The sequence below is a fragment of the Accipiter gentilis genome, chromosome 12 (genome assembly GCF_929443795.1).
Source record: "Accipiter gentilis chromosome 12, bAccGen1.1, whole genome shotgun sequence".
Taxonomy (NCBI): domain Eukaryota; kingdom Metazoa; phylum Chordata; class Aves; order Accipitriformes; family Accipitridae; genus Astur; species Astur gentilis.
In genome coordinates, this window is record NC_064891.1 from 23,312,759 (window position 1) to 23,333,497 (window position 20,739).

Sequence of the window (20,739 nt, forward strand, 5' to 3'; positions counted from 1 at the left end):
GGTTCTCCTGCCTGACGGGTCGTTACTGCCCAGAGACCAAACGGCTGCAGGCACCTCTGAGCTGACCCATAGACAGCTGGGGAGAAAGACCCCAGAGACTGATCTCCCTCCTGCTGCTCTTGCTGCCCTCCCTCTTCCCAAAATGACCAAAGCCAGGCCTAGGACACAGGTAACGGTGATTCCCAACTGACCTCTCCCAGGAGGCTCAGAAGGATACGTACTGAAGTTGAAAGGCAAATGATTAATAGGAGACATTTGTATTTTAAAAACCTACGTTTTAAGGCACATCTCAGACTGCTAAAGACTAGCAGGATTCAAAACAAGAACAGTCTATTACATCCATTATTACTTTTGCAGGACACCAAAGTTAGTTTCTCCAGCCTCAGAACATAAAGCAGCTGCCACCATCCCTGCCTGTGTTTGACCTCCACAGACACGAGAAGTGCCAGACCTTTCATCTGATACCACAAGCCGCACAGCAAATAAACCGAAACATTTTGAGGTTTTGTCTCAGGTTTCTTATGCTTTCACTAAACAGTGTGGCAAAACACTCTCTGTGACAGATAACCTAAAAGTATCCTGACTCAAAACCTTTTCTTTTTTTTTAACATTGCATTGCACTTTTTGTGACATTTTACTTTTTCTCTCTTATGTTTTTCTTTGCATTTGTTTTGCTTTTATATGATTGCCTAAATAGAAGAACTGTAGTAAAAGTCAGGGTTTTTTGACTGGGCTTTTTTTTTTTTGGTCTGTCTTTTAAATATTTTGTCTTTTATCTACTTAAAAATATTGATCTGTAGTTTACCCTCAAGGAAAACCTGATGGCATTGTTTGTAGTGAGATAAAAATTATACACAGGACTAGTTACTCAGTAGTTTATTTAACATACAGCAAACCTCTAATTTCAAATCAGTTTCCCTCCTGAAAAATCAATTCAGTTGATTTATTACTTACTTACAAATTATTACTAACTACAAATTGTGGTAGTTAATTCATGACTGTTTAATGCAAGATAAACATTTTGTGGGAGTTTACAGTATTCAACTTTGCATTTGATTTTTAACCCACACAGTGTAAAATAAGGGGGCACAGAGCTTTTGGAAAATTCAGATTCTGACATCACAGACATCCTAATACCATGAGAGTAACAACAAAATAAAGCAATAGAAATGTCTCATATATTTAAAGAGATAAGGCACACAGAAATTGGGGCATGTCAACATAACATGAACAAAGTTATTTCTCCCTTACCAAATGTCTCATCTAAGAATAAATACCATGAAGTCAACAAAAATGCCATTACCACCATGGGGACAAATTAAGACAAACTTCTGTGTTGCCTTCCACCCTTCCTTTTTTTATCTTTTTTTTTTCCCTCCCTTAAAGGGGAGGTGCGGGGGGGGGGGGGGGGGGGGGGCAAAAACCAAGCAACTAAAACCAGTTCTATCTGACAGAGCATATAAACTTCTCAACATGGAAAATGGAGAATGTTAAAGATCTGGAATATAAGGGCATGTATCTTTATGGGGACATTTAAGAAGGTAAGTACATTTAAGTAATAAAAGGCGTGGAGCCAAAGCTCTGAATCCGCTGCGTGGATACGCATTCAAAAGTGGTGTCATTAGCTCAGTTTAGCTTAATCCTCCTTCATAATAATATGCTTTAAACTTTACACCTTAAGTTAATCCACCTTAAGTTCCCCGAGTGTCTCCTTACAGGCTTAATTTAATGCCCGGCTCACATTCTGCCTGACCTTTCCCGCAGCCACAGCACTGTGGTCAGGCAGAGTGGCCGCAACCAGCCCATTCCCCCAGCTACTGCTCTGCCCAATTTCCATCTGCTCCTGTAGAGCTGCTTTGGCCAGGGGTACCTTGTGTTGCCTGGTCACCGAGTTGATCACCACATCCCCACCAGAACTGAACCGCTGCTGCTTTTCCCTCCTTTCCCCTGGGAGGAAGACGAGGAGGGTACCTCCGCCAGTGAAGCCCTCCAAGGCACCTCAACCGCCTTGGTGGGAAGAGAGGTTTTCGTTCCTGCTGTCGGGTTTCTCTCAATGAACCACAGCAAATGCGTTTCTAGTTGAGAGACTCCCTGGTACTTCTGAGGTCGTCTTCTCTTTCCCCCCACTGGGATCTCCCCTCTAACCCCACGCAATCTCTATGTCCTCGCCTCTCTCATCTCTGCCACCCTTATTCCCAAATTGACTCTAGATCTCCAATCTTCCTTCCATGGGCAGGCTCCATGGAGACCAGCTCTGAGGTACCAGCCCAATACCTCAGCCTGTTTCAACCTCAGCACCTATGCACCGACAGCTGAATACACAGATGAGAAAGCAGCAAACCAACCCAGCTCCTCCTATTCCCCTGCTCCACGGAAGTAGCCGTCCTTTTACGCAGGGGCAAGCGACTAGGCAAATGGCTTGAGCATCCGGCCAAAAAGGGACTGGTGCCCCAAATCACAAGGGATGAGCCACCCAACTATAACAGAGATGTAGGATTTGAGCAGTCACACCGGGGGAGGAGGGATGGTTTAAGGAAACTGTTTAAGACTAGGCATCCTAAATACCAAACCAGACACATATCTCATTAATACCCTTATGTGACCTCCACACAAACCAAACAGTGACATCAAAAATTGTGAAACTACAGGCACTTTGTACAGAAACAACCCGTTATGAATGAGTAACTTACAATTTATGAAGTAATCATCAAGCCTAGTATCGTAAATCTCCTTGTTGAGGATGGAAACTGCAACTCAACTGACTGTAACCAAAAAGAGGAACCCACGCATCAAGGAATATTCACTCACAAGCAAAACTCAGCCCCAAACCAAACCTGATACCATGTTTTATTTACTTTCTCATAGATACTATTCAAAGCCGCAGCACAAGGCATCTTCCTAAATTAGACAGGGAAGCAAAGAAAGGGAAAGCTGTGCTGCGTGTTTTGAAGTTTCATCAGTACTCAGGTGGCTTGCTGATAATCTCAAGAAAAACTGGGCAAAAGTGTCCCCTTTCACAGCACCTCAGAGGAACAAATGTGCAGCTGACTTAGTCCCTTGGCCTCTGCAGCTCAGAAAAGACCAAGCAACACTTGTAGCAAAAGTCTGATGTCAAAGACATTCTTTGTGTTTCCTGATTTTATGTTTTCTTCCCCTATAAGAGCTGTTTCCAGTTTTATAATCAAGAGCCTTTCCTTGGCTAGACTAAAACCTGTATCCATTTGAAGCCTGTCCATCATTCAAAATGATTTCAGGGAAATTCAGAAAGCACATTACACTGTGACAAAACCAAACCAACCAACCAACCAAACACAACCCAACAGGAAAACCTGCCAAAGGCCTGAAGGTCAAGACCAATTTGGAAGCCTCAGAAAGCAAGGTATGGTTTCAACTGTGCCAGAAGGGGTCACTTTGAACTTGGCAATGAGAGGAGTGAAACACCACCAGACACCTTTAGGGTAAGGTAGGTGAGCTGTGGTTAAAGGGGGGAAAAGACCAGGGACACTGGATCACAGAGTCCCTTGTTCAGCTGCTCAAACCATCTAATGAGAAAAGCCCTTTGCCTGAATTATCTTACCTGCCTTAGGAGGGGTTCACTTGTCTGGAAGAAGTTTTGAGGTTCTTGGGGAAAGAAAAGAATAAACATATTATTATAACAACAATTTACTCTTTCTTGAGGGAGTATTCAACTTCAACAGCTTGATCATGAAGAACGGTGGGAACAGAACACCACTACCTAGCACAAAACTGAACCTATTCTTCTGTGCGAAGGGGCAATCACTGCACTGCTTTGTGTGCGGCGGCATGGGGAAACACTGTGCATCATTCTGCTCAATGGACTGTACAGAGACACCTGTTTCCCATCTTGAAGCCATTATAAACGCAACCAGAGTCAGCAGTACCGGAGCACCATCATTAAGTTATTGCACTGATCAAAACCCAAGCCAAAATACATGCAGAATTCAGGGAAAATTCAATTACGACTTTTCATTCAGCACTTATTTCTTATTCAGCACTTTCTAATCTGCTCGTTTTGCAAGCCACAGCAGAGAGAGACAAAAACATACTCCCTTCAACATGCTGCCTTCAACTCTTAAAGCTTTAGAGCCATCTCCTTCCAGGAAGGAAAAAAATACCTGTTACCTTGCATCAATGGCAAATGCAGGTACTCAATCCTGTTGAAATTAATGGCAGTTTTGTCATCAGTTTCTACTGGAGAGAAATTTGGGTCATGCCCATTTTTCCTTTTAACTTGTCAGTAAGCCAGCAGAAATAAATACCCCATCTTTGGCACCACGAGCGACCTCCTCCTCCTCCTAATAAGGCAGCAGATGCTCTCCCTAAGCAGTAAGGGAGAGAGAATTCAACCATTACCCTGCAGTTGGTTAAACTGCCATGGATAAACACAGCCTGGGAATTAGGTGGTTTATCCAGGGAAGTGTTAGCCTAGAGGTAGCATAAAGGTGACAGCCTCAGATGACCACCCTGCCACCCTGCTACACAAGCAATGGTGCCTGCCACCCTGCTACACAAGTGATGGTGGATATCAGCCAGGTTACAACGTCGCAGCCCCTGGCTGCCTGCTCTATCGTGCTGCTGGAAAACACTGTCCTCGTACCAGGCTCAGGGAAAAAGCCAAACCAAACCAAAACCAAAGTGTCATTGCCTCAGCCCCCAGCGACAGTGTGGGTTTTCAGCATACTCCTACATTCTCGGGCCATTTTGGCTGATACCACTGAACTGCCTGATGCAGCTATTGCCCATGTACATGCTCCTTCATACAGGGGCAGGCAGGTGCCAGCAGTTGTGTCTTAAAGCAAAGCTGCCACCAAATGTCACGTCAGCTCCTCCTGCTGCCCACAAATCTCTCTGACCTGTCCTACCTGACTTTAGCAACTACCGCCAGTCAGCATTTCTTCGTTCTACCTAGAAGGTGGGGAGAAAAAATCTCTGTGCCCTATTAATCTGACGCAGTAGCAAGGCCTTGGCACTACCTTCTACTTTGAAAATAAGGAGGTTTTATGGTGAGATTGTCCTGCAGCAGCCCCCTGCTGCTGTGTTCCTGCAGGAATCTGACATGCAACAGGAGAAAGCTGCTCCCTGCAAGGAAGCACAGCATGCAAAAAAGACTTCTACTCTACAAGTTGCTGAAAGAGAAGTACTTCAGAAATTATCTCCCCCCCCCCCCCACCAACCCTGCCGCAAGAACGTGTGATCCCACCGTTGCCAAAGTAAAACATTTAACCCCACAAGCTTCTCTCCAGGTGACTGGGATGCTGCAGACTGAGGGGTGTGTAGCTGGGAGCACTGGCATTACAGCAATGACCTTGGCAGAAGAAGCTGCTAAACCCAGGACAAAACAGGGGTTAGACTGAGGTCCACCAATGCTGAACACCGATAATCAGACAAGGAAGGTCATTTCACATGAAAACAGATCTACAGGCATAGATGGTATTTTGTGGGCTTTACCCTCCCAGGCATACAAACTTGGCAATTTTTACACTGAACTTAAAGAAGTCAATTCTGAAAATCAGTTTTCTCCCAAGAAAGTCCTGCTGGTGATTCTAGAGAATACAATCCCAGGTAACTGATACTAAGAAATTTAGAGCTGTTTTAAAGTTTCAGCTAAGTGTCCTCCTGTTATATGCCTATCAACAAAGGACCTGGCAACAGCTTGTGGATAATGATCGCCAAGGAGAGTTTCAACTCCCAATTGGTAACAGAGAACTTGTGCTAAAATCCAACTTAATAATCACCCAGTTATGTAACCCTAAAATCCCAAGCACATCAATAGCAAAAAAACCCAAACATCTGCTGGAATTAACAGTTAATCATGCAGTTAGCAGAATGCTGATACCAAATACTCTCTTTTGGTGTGCAATTGCATTCCAAAAGAGACAAATAACAGTTTAAATGAGAAAAACCATAATTATGCCTTTACCAAAATGCTTTTTCAATACCATATTCAATAATTAATGATGATAATGTACACACGACAATAGATACTCTTTTAAAGTTCAACAGAGAAAGGTAGCACCAGCTAGAAAAGGTGCCCATTAGATATCATTTTATATATCCATTATGCCAGGGCTCACTGTCACTTGCAGTGGTTCATCAGCAAAACTACTGCTATATTCCACATGCAGCAGCGTTTCGCCTCTTGTGCCAACAATGCCTCAGAAATCAAGACTTTGCTTACGCTGTCATGCAAAGCCTGGCATTTTCTGGAAGTCGACCGAGGCATTCTTCCTCTCATACCAGTTTAGAGAAACTACTTCCTAATTTTTCTTTTAATAGGGAAGATTAATATTTAACTCTATAGGAAAAGAAGTGAAAGGAAGTACTATGCATGTGAAAGGCATCTGGAGATGCCACCAAACAGCTCACTGATGTGCAGAAAGATTAAAGCAGCACCACGTTCAGACAGACACTTGAAAGGAACAAACCTCTTCTCTATCCTAGCCCTTCCTGCCAAGGACCTCGAGAGAAGTGAAGAGACCCTCCCAAAAGGCTTGTGGTGTCCCAAAGTCATGCTGAGACCGTACTAAGGGAGCATAATTATGTCAAGTTAAATGTAAAATCACTGGGCAAGTCTTCATGCTAAAGTCATAAAAACTAACAGTCAACCCCTTTCAAACACATCACAAGCTGGAAACCTGCCAGAACATCCACTGGGCCAACAGATGATCAAGATGAAAAAGAAGTGTTTGAGAAAGATCAGGCCATACCAGAAAAGTTAAATAAAATCGTTGCATCAGTGCTCTCCATAAAGGTGTCCAGGAAGGCTCTGCACCAGTCTCCCTTCTCAGTAAGCAAGTGTGAGAACTAGTTTCAGATTAAAGTGTGAGTAGAAGAGGGTTTAGAAAGAAAAAAAATACAGTAAAATGAATAGTAATAAATCACCAAGACCAGATGGCATCCATCCATGAGCTGTAAAGTAACTCAAATATGGAATTGCCGAACTACTAACTGTGCTGTGCAGCTTATTGCTTAAATTGCCCTTATAAAAGGCGTGGAAGGTGACAAACGTGACTGATTTCTTAAAATGGGTCTGGGAGTGGGGAGGGAGCACTCAAGACACCAGAGGCTAGTAAGTCTCGTTTCTGTATCTAGCAAAGCGATTGAAAGAGGAACATTAATAGATAAATAAATATGCTACAAGGGAAGAAAGCGCAGCTTTGGCAAAGAGAGGTCACGTCTCACAAATCTGTAAGAGCTCTCTGACGATAGCACGAGGATGTTCTGGTTGATACAGGCAATGTCTGTACGACGGAAATGCTTTGCACATGCCGGGTCTAGCTGCATCCCACGGCCATATGGGGTGAAACCTAAGCAAACACCAACCCTCTCCTCCTCCTCCTCCTCCTCCTCCTCTCCTCTGCCCTGGTTTCCACACAAAGGAAACTGGGGCATGCAGCTTGGGTATGGGCTGCAATACTGTCTGTCAGCGTGCCAGCATGGGTAACTACTGGGCTAGGACCTCCTGCACACTGCACTTTGCATCAGGAGGTATGCGGGGGTGCAATCATGGCCAAGTTGGATTTTAAAGCTGTTAGAACGATCTCCTGAAAGCTCTTAAAGAGAGCTTAGGGATAAGGAGGAGTGTTCTTCATGGATTATTAGCAGCTTAAAAATAGGAGACCAAGGGTAATAATACATGGACATCTCTCACAAGTAATGGAGGTTACCAGGGAAGTCTCACAGAGCTCTGCACTGGGGCCTGGGCTGAAAACTGTACTCATACATCATCTGAAAAAAAAAGACCTACGGAAGTGGCAGAGCTTGCTGATGACTCCAGACAATGAAATCAAGAACTGCCTGTGAAAAAGAGCTGAAAAATCTCGCAAAACTGTGTGGCTGACTGACAAAATAGAAGGTGAAAATCACTAATTGCAAGACAATGCAGACATTATAATCATCTTCCACCCATACACACAAAATAACTGGCTCTAAATTAACAAACATCACACAATAAAGGGACCTAAGCGTAACTTGGAACAGGTTTCTGAGGATTCTGTCTTTTGAAAATGCTTGCTCAGTGTTTACTAGTGGTCAAAAAAAGCAAAGGGAAAGAGAAGAGTCAAGAGCAAGACAGAAATTGCAATTTTGCTACTGCATAAATCCACTGAGCTCTGAACACAGCATGTCAGTCTGGTCTCCTCCCAAAATTAATACAACAAGCTAGCAAGCACTAAGGGAGGAGATAAGGATGGCTGGGGTAGTAAACAACTGAAATACAAGGGGAGATTAAATTGACTAGCTGATTCTTCAGCTCATAGAAAAACGATGGGACTTGCCGGAGATCTATAAGTGATAAATGGCATACACAGGATGAAAAGGAATATATCTACTATTACTACAAACACAAGAATGAAGTGGCACTCCATTAAATTATCGACTACCTGCTTTAGAAACATCTCCAACAAACAAATATGCATAATTAAATTGCAGAAGCGACTGCCACAGAACATTTTAGTTGTCAAGATTATAAATGTATTCAAAAAGGTATTAGGCAAATTCACAGAAGAAAGATACAGAAGGGTTATTAAGCACAATTGTCCGAATGCAATCTCCCATGCAGAAAGTACCTAAATCACTGACTGCTGGAACAGGCAAATGAAGAAGTATCATTTTACCCTTGTCCTGATCTTACGCTTTCTTTGCAACTGGCCAGTTTAAAGGATGAGAAGCTGTACTAGATGGACCTTTCTTCTGACAGTTTCCATGTTCTTACGGATCTCCTTAGAACTACTTTATGGCCTTCTTTCCTTTACAGTTTCACAGTTTTAAATGAAACACCCGAGAAATTTAAGAAGTGTTTAGAAATAAAGGCATTAAAAGGCAGAGCCTTTAGAAATTTAGGCGAAGGAGTTGAATATATTGCTTTGCCCAACCATTGACCTGTTTACAAAGAAAAAGCAAAATAAGACTTGGAAAATCTAGCTGAAGCATAGTACATCTATTATGTACAGGTATGACTGTAGTTCTTCAAAACTTCCTTCTGTGTCTGCACTATTTTGGGGTGGGTATGTAACAAAATCCTTTCACATACTTCTCTGGATGGGAACTGAGCTGCATTTTATGAAAAAGTAAACAACAGTAACAACTTGTATAAAAAATTTACTGATAAAGATATCCACTTCTCATTGCACTGACAGTTTAGATTGTACGAATGCAGTACGCTTCGAAATAATATATGCAAGCAAAAACCACGCAGGATGGAATATCAAGGAGTGCTTGCCGACCTTTTAATAAGATGAGTGATATCACACACAATTTATTCGTGAAGAACGAACATTGACAACTCTTATCAACAATCATTGCAGCAATACTAATTAAAGATGAGGGATTTGGAGACTGTCAGATGAAAGAGATTACAAAAATGTACCTAAATTTAGACACTACAGTATTAACAGATTGCAAAAGAAAACAAAAGGGTTAACAGACATCATCCTGCAAAATGTAAATGGGGAATAGTAAAAAACAATTGTTTCTATTGTTTAAAAAACAATAGAAGTTACTTATTGGCTTTATCACCACTCAAAGATGATCATAGAACCATAGAATGGTTTGGGTTGGAAGGGACCTTAAAGATCATCTAGTTCCAACCCCCCTGCCATGGGCAGGGACACCTTCCACTAGACCAGGTTGCTCAAAGCCCCATCCAATCTGGCCTTGAACACTGCCAGGGATGGGGCAGCCACAACCTCTCCAGGTAACCTGTTCCAGTGCTTCACCGCCCTCACAGTGAAGAATTTCTTCCTTACATCTAATCTAAATCTACCCTCTTTCAGTTTAAAGCCATTACCCCTTGTTCTATCACTACATGCCCTTGTAAAAAGTCCCTCTCCGGGTTTCTTGTAGGCCTCCTCTAGGTACTGGAAGGCTGCTATAAGGTCTCCCCAGACCCTTCTCTTCTCCAGGCTGAACAACCGCAACTCTCTCAGCCTTGTCTTCATAGAGGAGGTGCTCCAGCCCCCTGATCGTCTTTGTGGCCCTCCTCTGGACTCGCTCCAACAGGTCCACGTCCTTCTTATGTTGGGGGCCCCAGAGCTGAACACAGTACTCCAGGTGGGGTTTAAGTAACCATCCCTCCCCAAGGTACACAAGGTTAAAAAAAAAATCTGCTGTTCTTGAATATTGAGCTTATTTTGTTACGTTTATCTTCCTGCTGTTACCATAGAAATCAGAATACCAGAAAGACTTATAGGCCTCGTGCAGGCTTCAGCACCAAAAGGGCACAGAGAGGCAGCTGCATCCTTGCACTGCATTACGCAACTCCACATCCTAATGGTCCCAGCTTCCACAAGTATATTACGAGAGGATATTAGGAACATAATGAAAAGACAATGAACATGCTATTTACTAATAAAATACACATAATTAATAAATGCAGATTTTAAATAAAATCGTAGCTATTCAGCCGAGCTACATCTTAATTCTTAATTTTACGACTTTCCTCAATGTTACAAAATCCTTTGCCCATTCACATCCCATGACAACATTAGCACAAAACTTCACAGAAATCCCCATGTACTGAAGCTGTTCTTCCCCCTCTCTCTACCTCATTTGCTCTACATCAACCTTCTCATGTGAAAAATGTATTCCCTTTTTCCTTTATTGTTAATATAAATCTCTGTCTGCTTTTAAAACTTCACGCTTGGGGCAATTACCAAAAGCATAGCATGAAAGATCCTCGAAATACCACATTTTTATTTAACTGAAAGTTAGATCTTACACTTAAATGAAGGATTTATATTAATTTGTGGAAATCTTTGTTAGTTTGTTAAACTACATTACATACATAGTATTATTGGGTTATTCAAGAACATCTGGAGTAGATGATTGAATTGTATAATGAAAAAGCCATCCATACTGCAGCACTAACTAGAAAAGTGGCCAGTAGTGTCACAATTGCCCGAAAGGACAATAATGAAAGGACAGCCATGTCTTAGTTCACAATCCACAGCCTGAAACTTCACCTTACCAGACAAAAGCACCAATATGTCAATCGGTATATTCTGCTCTTAATGTTTTGTACATAACAGTCAATAAACTGCAGCCTCTACAGAAACCTTTTCACTGTAAGGATTGAGCTCCACATGATGCAATACAGTAATTTCAGAGATGGGAAAAAGACATCATTGATCCAAATGTGTGTGAAAACCAGCCCCAGATTTTAGACTCGGATTTTCAAGTTCATTTCAATAATTTTGGGTGCCTCATGCAATGCCTAGTGCTGTTAAAAAACCTGCAAGCCCTTGACTAGGGCAAAAATCTCTGCAAAAACCAACAACAGTTAGAAGAAAGTACAATGGCCAGGAAATTCAGAACCTGCACACTTATGCACCTGTGATTTATTCTTTATGCTGCAGACGACAAACCAAGAAAAATCAAAGGAGCAAGAAAACACATAGCACATTAGTCATTTGGTGCATTTGGAAAATACTGTTGAAATATTGATGCTGTACTTTAATGTACTAAAGTGTCTCAACACAGTGTCTCAGCATTACTGAACTCTTTCAGTATCCCACTATATTGCTATTTTACAGCTAGGTAAGGCTGAAGTGATAAATAAGATAATTTGGGTTAATTTCCTATAATTGTGAATAATTTTGGAATTTGAGTCTCTTCTTCAAAAGTCCCCAAGGATTTAGAAGTCTACAAATAGACTGTGTTAAAACCTACAATCAAAAGAAAAATGGAGACTTGCAGGGGAACTCCAGCATCGGGTTGGTCCTCTGGTTTCTTTACACCAGCAGAAACCAACACATGCCAAAGAGGATGCGTGGCTTGATTTTTGATATTTGTCAGCAATGCCATCAGCTGGGGTTTTGCCCTATGGAGAGATGAAAAGCCACCATCCCTCTTCCTTAGGGGAAGGGATGGATAAGCAGGGCAGGTTGCCATGAGGGATGCAGTTTCTGGCCTCCAGCTGCAAGGGGGATACGTGCTGGGAGCACAAGCTGCGGCCCTGAAGGCAGCCCATGTCCCACTGCTCCTGCTGGTTTCCCACGTTGGGGGAGTAAGGATCCCTGCCGCACCACGTCTTGGCTCCTGCCGGGTTTCTGTTGGCAGCGCTGCACTCGTAAATGCTTTTTATCCCTTCCTGAGCCTCTGAAAGGTTGCCAGCCAATGCCCTGACTTAATGTATGGGTGGAAGCAGATACCTGGGAAGTTGCCACCACTAGCCAGTGGGACAGCAACTGCCCAAGCCCGTCACAGAAACGTAAGCAAGAAGGAGCATCCCTTGCATTCCTCTGGGATTTAGGCATCTGACTTCTGCACTGCAAACACATCAACTCTTACTATTGAAAGATTCAGATCATCAGATTTCTTCTAGGACGTAAACTGTCAGGCTGTTTCTTTTCAAAAACGTTGGGGACTTTTCCTTCAAAAGGACACAGCCAGAGGAAGAGACTTTTTAGCTATTAGTTCAATGATTAATTCATCCAGTAAGGGAGAGACCAAAGGAATTTGAAACCAACTTCCTTACCTACCAAGACCACATCTTAAAAAAATCACGTTTTTGGCTGTTCCCTGTAGCAAACAGTACATTTTGCATAGTTTCAGACAGAATCCCTGAAAATAAGCTAGCGTTAAAAAACACTTTATTTTGCTACATCCCTTGCTTTGTTCTTGCACCCGTTCCAAGCAGCACCACTCAGTTTCCTGCTTTCAATTGTGTATAATTTTACCCATTTCATGCTCTGGACTTAAACTGTCCATGCATATGCCTGCCTCAGGTTGAATTAGATTAGAAAATTTCAGCTGAAGTCTTTGGTTAAGTCTTAAAGAGAAATGTTCTCCCTCTCTCGAGTTAAATAAACAACAGCCATTTTTTTCTGTGGGATTTCTGATACTTTGCAGTAGGAACCTGAAACGTCTCAGAGCTTAGGTCTTGAATCAGGGATAGTCTTTTGCCATGTCTTAAGAAAATCTTCCCCATTAATATCTCTCTGTTCTCCCAAATCCCTAGATCCATTCGAGGTAGGGCTTCTTCACTGGCAACAAATGAAGCAAAAATCCAACAGTCTCCCACTACGTAATCCTGTATCATCCCTACAACTCATCCAACCTCATCAATACAAAAAAGGAAGGAGTCACATGGGAAAAATATTATGGGATAACTTAAAGGTTTGGTTATGGATACAGTCTTCAAAGCACGTACCCAAAGGGCTCAAACTATGATTTCATAGAAGACCTTAATTTTGGAATTTTGTTAACTTCTCAGATTTGGGCTTGCAGCCTTAAGACCATTATTGCAACATCTTCTGAGTGTTATTACATATGCAACAGTCACCCTTTAAGAGTGTTTACCTGCAACAGGAATTATGTGGTGTCACATATATGACAGTCTTTTAAAGATTTACTGTGGATTAAAACTAAAGCTATATATATATATATATAAAAAATATTAGTTTTGATTAGAACTACAATGGTACAAAAGAAATGGATTAGCTACCTCCCCCCCTCCCTAAAATACATTGGTCTATTTTATGCCTCTTTTCAGCCTGTTTTTAGGCATTTCTGTAACAGAGTGAGCGGCCATTTTCTTATTCCTCAGTTCACATCTTCACATTTACTTAAGCCCAATTAAAGCAATGGAAAATATACGCACGATCCATAAAGACAAACAGTACACTTAATTGGATATGTAACATGACTAAATGAAGGCGGACAAATATTTCCAGTCTTCCATAAGCCTAACAGGAAATCAAACCACTTATTAGTAGGGAGGCATTTTGCACTGTATTTATACAATCAAAGGTACATTTAACAGCTATTAACAACACAGATCCTCATTTGTTACTTGCCTTGTTTACAGGCCTTCAGAATAACAAAGAAAACAAGATCATATATCATGGCCTTCCAGAAACATTACGACTTCCTTTTATTCACAGTAGTTAAGAGTAAACGGAAAATTCGTTTAACGTAAAACAAAGCGACATAATTCTGCTAATGCCAACCTCTACTTTCACTCTTTTTTAACTGTTCATTGAAGAAAATGCTGAACCCTCTGGGGCACCGAGTGCATGATACTGGCCAGGGACCTTCCTAATTACTTCTTGCGTAGAGACGGGAAATGACCTCTCCAGACAAAATATGAAGAAATACCAAGAAAATCTTGGCCAGGTGATAACAGGAACATAACTCTCTGAAGCCAGTAAAAGGAAAAGTAATTTTAAAGCATCTCCCTTTCATCCTGCATCAACTAATACATGTCCTAAAATGCCAAGGGCAGTACAACACTCAAAAAGTTGCATCAAATGAACCTCAGGGAGGTCTGATAAACCTCGCGGCACAGAAACGAAGGCCCGTGTTTATAACTACAAACCACATTTCCAAGTTCATGGTACTCAAAAAGTAAAGGTAAGACCAGCCTTCAGCAATTGCAAAGCAAAGCTTCAAAGCAGTGTATTTTCACAAGCAGGAATATATACTATGTTTTGTGCTTATCTGAATGCTTTCTATGCTGAACTGTATTGGCTGACTTGTGCAATTCCAGTAATTCACCTCTGACCTTATGTCAAAATTCAGAAAAGCAACTGCATCTCTTGAATCACAAAATAATTTAGTTTGGGAGGGACCTCTGGAGGTCTCAAATCCAACCGCCTGCTTGCAGCAGGGCTAGTGTCAAAGTTGGAGCAGGGTGCTCGGGGCTTTGCCCAGTCAAGGCCTGGACATCTTCAAAGACAAAGACTCCAGGGTCTCTCTGGGCACCTGCTCTGCTATTTCACCATCTCATTATGAAATTTCTTCTCCTGCTGTCCAGGAGGCAGTTTGTTGTCCCAGACTTGTGATCACAGGCTCTCATCCTTCCGCTCGGCACCTCCGTGAAGAGTCTGACTCCACCTTTTCTACAACAACTTATCAGGAAGCTGAAGGCTGCAATTAAATCCCCAGTGCACCCAGCATGGTCTTCTGGCTGCACAAGCCCAGCTCCCTCGCTGTCCCAGCCAGCCCCCGACCACCTTGCCCAACCTCCACGGGGCTCTCTGCAGTTTCTCAACAACTACCCTGTGCCAGGGAGCCCAAAACTCAAGGACTCCAAATGCAGTCTCACAACTACCACCCTGAGCAGCAACATGAGAAACCTGAACTAATGTCTCCCACAATTCCCATAGAATATGAAACATGAGCGAAGTGAGAAAAACCCTCTTGTTCTAGAGATGTGTTCATTACCATTCTGGAGTAAGCACCAAACTGCCACCCTTTTACCTCCAAGGAAATTTCTTGCCCCAATTAGCTTCTTTGAAAGGCCCTGTCCCACATCTCACAGCTCAACACAGCTCCTGATAATTAATTTTCTTCTCTTTAGAAACACCTGCCTTCTGCTACCTTTGGTAGCTCTGCAATGAGTACATTGTTAAATATGTAGAAGACCAGACCGCTATCTTACATAGCTATATGGTTTTGGATGTTTTTGTTTTGCACTCCATGACATCGCACTCCTTTTCCTGACTGGATCCCAACCTCAACCTCAGTATAGTTCTGCAGGTGCCTACCTTCAAGGCTTGCAGCATAAAACTCACAATTGATCTCGACTGCTGGAAACTACTTCTACCTGCAGTATCAAGAGTGCTAGCAATGCACATGCACTTTTATTTGCAAGCAGGATTGATTTCCCTGTCCAATAAATTTTGACCCCCCACACTAACTTTCTTCAGATGAGAAAAAGCTGCTTCTGTGTCTGAACTTTTAGTCTACTTTTCCCCAGGAGAACTAAACTCGAAGTTCACATTTTCACTTAGCTTTAGCTACGGATGCTTTTTCTGTGATGGTTCCCTAATGTACAAGACGCAGTGGAGGTGCTTTCAACAAGGAAAATGGCTGACACTACATTTTCAACCACATGCAGTGAATCACCAGTTCTTCCCCTACCCCCCCCACCCAAACCAAATGATCCTCCTTTGATACTGCTCACTGCTTTGGGACCAATCTCAAACACACTAATTATTTAGGAATTCCGAAATCCAATAAAGGCTATTAAGATGGACAGTGAAAAAGCATCTTGTCTAAGAAAAACAGTTCAGAATGCTTCAGGAGATTGAGCAGCAAGTTACTTTTTTTTCATTCTTTTCCTCTTTTTTTTTTCCTTCAAAAGCACATGTGTCCTACTGATTATGTCTCGTTTTTACCTCTAGGAAAAAAAAACACCAAAAAACACAACACCTTCTGGGATAAGCAATTGATGTGACCCCAGTTTGCCTGTGTGTTCACTTAAATTTTGACTTTACTGTCTTGGAATAAACACTAGGCGAATGGAACAGAAATTAAATTATACTCATCAAAAGCAAAGCACTAAACCACAAACTTAAAATATGAAGGAACACACATACTCAGAAGGAATGGTTCCTTGGTCGATCCTTCTTTTTGTCTGAATGTATCATAAAAGAAGTTATGTTTCATTACTGAAAAAAACATTTTGGCTTCTTTCATGGTTGCAAAGAAGGGTAATTAAGACTGTCAAGAAAACACACTGAACAGCTGTATATTGTTAACAAAAGCACCATTATATGACTACTCTGAAAAAACCTGGCAATTTAAACATTCACATTTCCTAGAAGTTAGATATTTTTCCAAGCTCCAGTAGATACCAAAAAATGTTTTTTTCTATAAATCCTGATTGTGTATCAGTCATATTTCAAGCCAGCAGGATGGTCCTAGTTTAAGAACACATCTACATACATAAGGAGAAGCGGATGGCAGTATCAAAGCTTCACCAATTGAAAACTGAGTCACTGAAAAAAGAAACAAAACTAAAGCTACTTTTTAGGCTGGAATTAGCTGAAATTTTCTTAGACTGCAGGTATGCCTGAAAACCAAATAAAGACAGAGTAATCCTTCCAGGCTGTACTGAAAAGGACCATTAAGGAATACTTACTCATCGAAGATCAGGTCTGGAGCAAAATAGAGGAACTGGCTGTTTGTATGTTTGTACGATCTCCAACTCAAGGCAAACGATGACAGACACATCCATGAATACTGAATTAAAGTAATTTGGTCCTCGAGAGGCAAGTTTCTAAATCCTAGAGATCAAACCAGAAAATACCCATAAACTACACTGTGCTTTAGAAGCGCTGGTGAAACCAGCACTGAATACATTGCTCATTATTTTTCTAGTATTAATGAACAAGAGCAGCACTCCCACAAAATATACTTCTGCAAAAACAAAACCTGTAATTTTTCATTCCAGTGACAAAAGATGTTTTCTTCTTAGGAGGCTATTATTCAAAATGAAAGCTTTTTAAATATTGATCACAAACATTACATAAATAAAAAAACCCAACAATCTTCTCTCAGATGTTCACCTCACACCCCCCTGTGAGGGTTTTCAACACAGCCCACAGATTAAAGATGCAATTTGTCAAGCAAATAGTTCATTAAGCTAGAAGAAACAGTGAAGAGAAATGCCACCAAATACGTCGTGGTCTTACCTGGAAGTATCTTTGCCCACTTCACCACCTGTATCATCTGCTTGCCGGCCAGGCGGTTTAAGGTAGAAAGCAGGTACTCTGCTGTGTCTGGCTTCGAACTGTCGTATCCTGCATACACGATCTCTGGTTCAATGTTTTCAAGGATCTTAACAGGAGAGGGAGTAAGTGCTGGTGAGATAGCAGACATGTGGGGGACAAGTGCTGTGTTTACAGAGGGCTCGTTCAAGGGTGCGATGTACGTCGTCCCTTCCTCGGGGCTCTGGGGTGGTGGCTGCTGGCGCTGCTGTGGCTGCTCCTCGTGCATCCCTTTCAATTTCCCCAACTTTTTGGACTTCCGGGCTGTGAAGATGAGCAGCACAAGAACCAAGTCAGTACAGAAAGCCAGTGTAACCCCGGCTTTAGAGAAAATGGAAGCAGAAGTATCATCTCAAAGTTCTGAAGTGAAACAGGTGCAGGACTTTAAGAAATAGCTCACTGCCTGCAGCACTGTTACACTGGAAAAAGGACCAAAAGACACATATAAGCTCATTTTCATTGCTTTACTGGATGTTGGAAGTGACAGAACGTCCAGTATCTGTCTCCATACAGACATGCATAAAACGTCGTAGTTACTGTGGTTGGTGCAGATTAAACATTTCAGAAGTTTAATTGTTTTGTAGCTTAAATGAATCGCTTATCACCTACAAGTCTGCAATTCGGGTTCTCCATTGCATTTGGTCATAAAAAAAAATTTCCTTGGCAATGCCTAAAATTAGCAGACCTGGAGCCCTCCTAAGCTTTTGAGTACTAGTGCCCACCCTGGCTGCACCTAAACTTGAAATGCAGTGAATCCATTTTGAACAGCCTAAGCTAGTCAAATTCCTTTGCTTTTGCTGCTTTGATACTTCCATAAAAGCTTCATCCCCGTCTCTTGAGTAGTTTTCAAATAATGCTCAAAATATTTACCCAGTTAAAGAAAAAACACTGAGCCTTGTGTTACACCTTTCTCACTATCAACATTTCTCTAATGATTTACTTTCCCTTTTCTTTTCCTTTTCTTTTTTTCTTTAATGCTACCCTCCCTACTTTTCTTTACTAAGTATTCTCAGAAGACAGCAAAGCTAGTATGCTTCCGCTCTTTGCAGAGATGCCAGCCATTCGCTGTGGGTTGTCTTCCCAATTTTGCCACGTGAAGCACAGATACGTAAGCAGGCAGAAAGCCCTGCTCCTGCCCCGGCAAAATAATCTTGAGGATTATTTTGAGGAAGAATGGGAAATAAAAAGCAAGACAACTAAGTTAAACATGCACACAAAAACAAACCAAAAGCTGATCACTCCCCTTTTTGTGATAGGAAAACATAAGTAAAATAATCTTTAAAAATCAATAAATGATGAACTATATTTAAATGTTCACAGCTCTTTCAGAGTAACTTCTCTCAAATATATATAGTCTTTCTTACCTATCTGTACACAGCTAAAACCCTTGTCTGGACTTTTTATCCTCCCGTCTCTTGATTATTGCAACATCCCTTTTACTGGCATCAGTAAATACAAGTCTATCTCACTCCTGCTTAGAATACTACTGCAAACACCCTTCTCAGTCCATGGCCTGTCCTGAGCCTATCTCCTCGAGTGTTTTCCCCTGTCACCAATTTCCCTCCCTATTTTTCCATAAATATAGTGTCTTTTCTGCAGTTTCAGGATCCTTTGTGGCCAACTTCCACCTTACCCCTCCTCTCTTCTCCATTATCAAGATGTTCACTTCCATTCCAGCTCAGCACACCATACTACTGCCTCCTTGAAAAATTTCAAAGCCTGCTCTATGTGCTTCTTCCTACTCCTCTTATTATGCTGCAGAAAACTCCCCACAAAGATCCACGGAACTACCTCATTACCCTTCTACAAACTCCTCAAACCCGGTGTTTTAGAAAACCCTCCTCAACAGTAGAGCTGCTGTTGCCCTCAGACCATCGCTGGCAACAGCAGCCATTCGTGTTTTACCGTTTCCTTGAAATTGGGGCTGCCTGCCCAGAGCCAGCGGCTGCGACTCAGCTCGTAGCGCCTGCGAGGCAGGATACAGACGCCCAGGGTCCGGGACAATGCACGCCCAAGTGCAACAATAGCCTGTTGTTTTCAACACTTCCTTGCTGGGACAGTACCTTGAACTCTGAGGAGCTGGCTCATCCCAAGATCCAAAAGAAAAGCTTATTTGTTAGGGTAAACATGGGACATGATTGCTATAGAAAACAGCGGTGTTACCACTCATATGCAAGATCTTGAAGGTGCCCAGTCAAGCAGCTGCTCCTTGAGTACCATTTTCAAAACCTGAATACAATTCATTACTACTGCAGCATGTACTGCACCGAGCAGTAAGTACAAAATCTGAATAGCATTTGGATCTTCCTGGCTGATTTCAGCATTTCAGTGTTACTCTACAGAGAACTTCAGAGATCTTTGTGTTACTTTCATCACTTTTCCTTCAGAAAGCTGGACACCATTTCATTAATTCACCTACAGCATGTACATCTGCTTTCAACAATTTCTTAATTTCTTTATGCCTGCCAACATCCAGACCAAGTGAGGCGGGTTGAATTTTTTAATAAAAGGATTAGATCTGCAAATAAAAATGTGCCAGTCCTAATAAAATTTAGTTTAAAATTCTGTTGTTCAACTATGCACATATACTTAACAAAAACTTCTTAATTACCCGAAGCATTAGCACAGATTACATAGGGAAACACAGGAATTGCTGTCATTTGAAGTTATAAGGAAGAGGTGAGACAAGTACCTGTCAGGAAAGGTTTCACTGCAACTGTTTCTGTCTCAAGAGACAGGACAGACAAGAGGAGCCTTATAAAAGTCCCTTCCAACCCTACTTCTTACTTTTCTATTACAAAACTCTTAAAAAAAGCTCATTCAAACAACAAAGCACAACTGAAGGATTTTTCATCCTCCGGTGCATCAAGTTACATGGATGCTGACATCTGTTCTTCAAGATGCAATTTCCATTCCTAGTACCCAAAAAGCCATTTTACAAAGCAGGAGCTGATCAGGCATTTTGTTAGACAAGCTTTTTACTCAATCTGCAAAATAAAATAGAGGGAGTTACAGGCAAAGCAGATAACTCTGATAAATTTAATTCTGAAAAGTAAGGGGAAATGCTGCTGTTCCCCATTTGGTGCAGTCGCACCTCCATGATGATGTCCTGGTGAAATCACTGTGAGCATTAAATATGGTTTGCATTTATCTTAGAGCAGCAAAGCTGAACTTACACGTTTTTCAACAAAGTAAATCCCCAAAGCAAAGCAAGGATGGCCAA

At 41.8% G+C, this 20,739-nt stretch overlaps 1 protein-coding gene across 3 annotated transcripts in view; it reads right to left on the bottom strand.

The window, feature by feature from the left end:
* The window catches only part of NR3C2 (nuclear receptor subfamily 3 group C member 2), a 217,309-nt gene that overhangs the window by 20,486 nt on the left and 176,084 nt on the right, over positions 1-20,739 (bottom strand). For all 3 annotated transcript variants that reach the window (XM_049815048.1, XM_049815047.1, XM_049815046.1), the window contains 2 exons: positions 17,442-17,780; positions 16,889-17,033 (listed from right to left, as the gene is read on the bottom strand). In XM_049815048.1, coding sequence (XP_049671005.1) covers positions 16,889-17,033; positions 17,442-17,780 — 484 coding nt within the window. The remainder of the gene's footprint in view (positions 1-16,888; positions 17,034-17,441; positions 17,781-20,739) is intronic.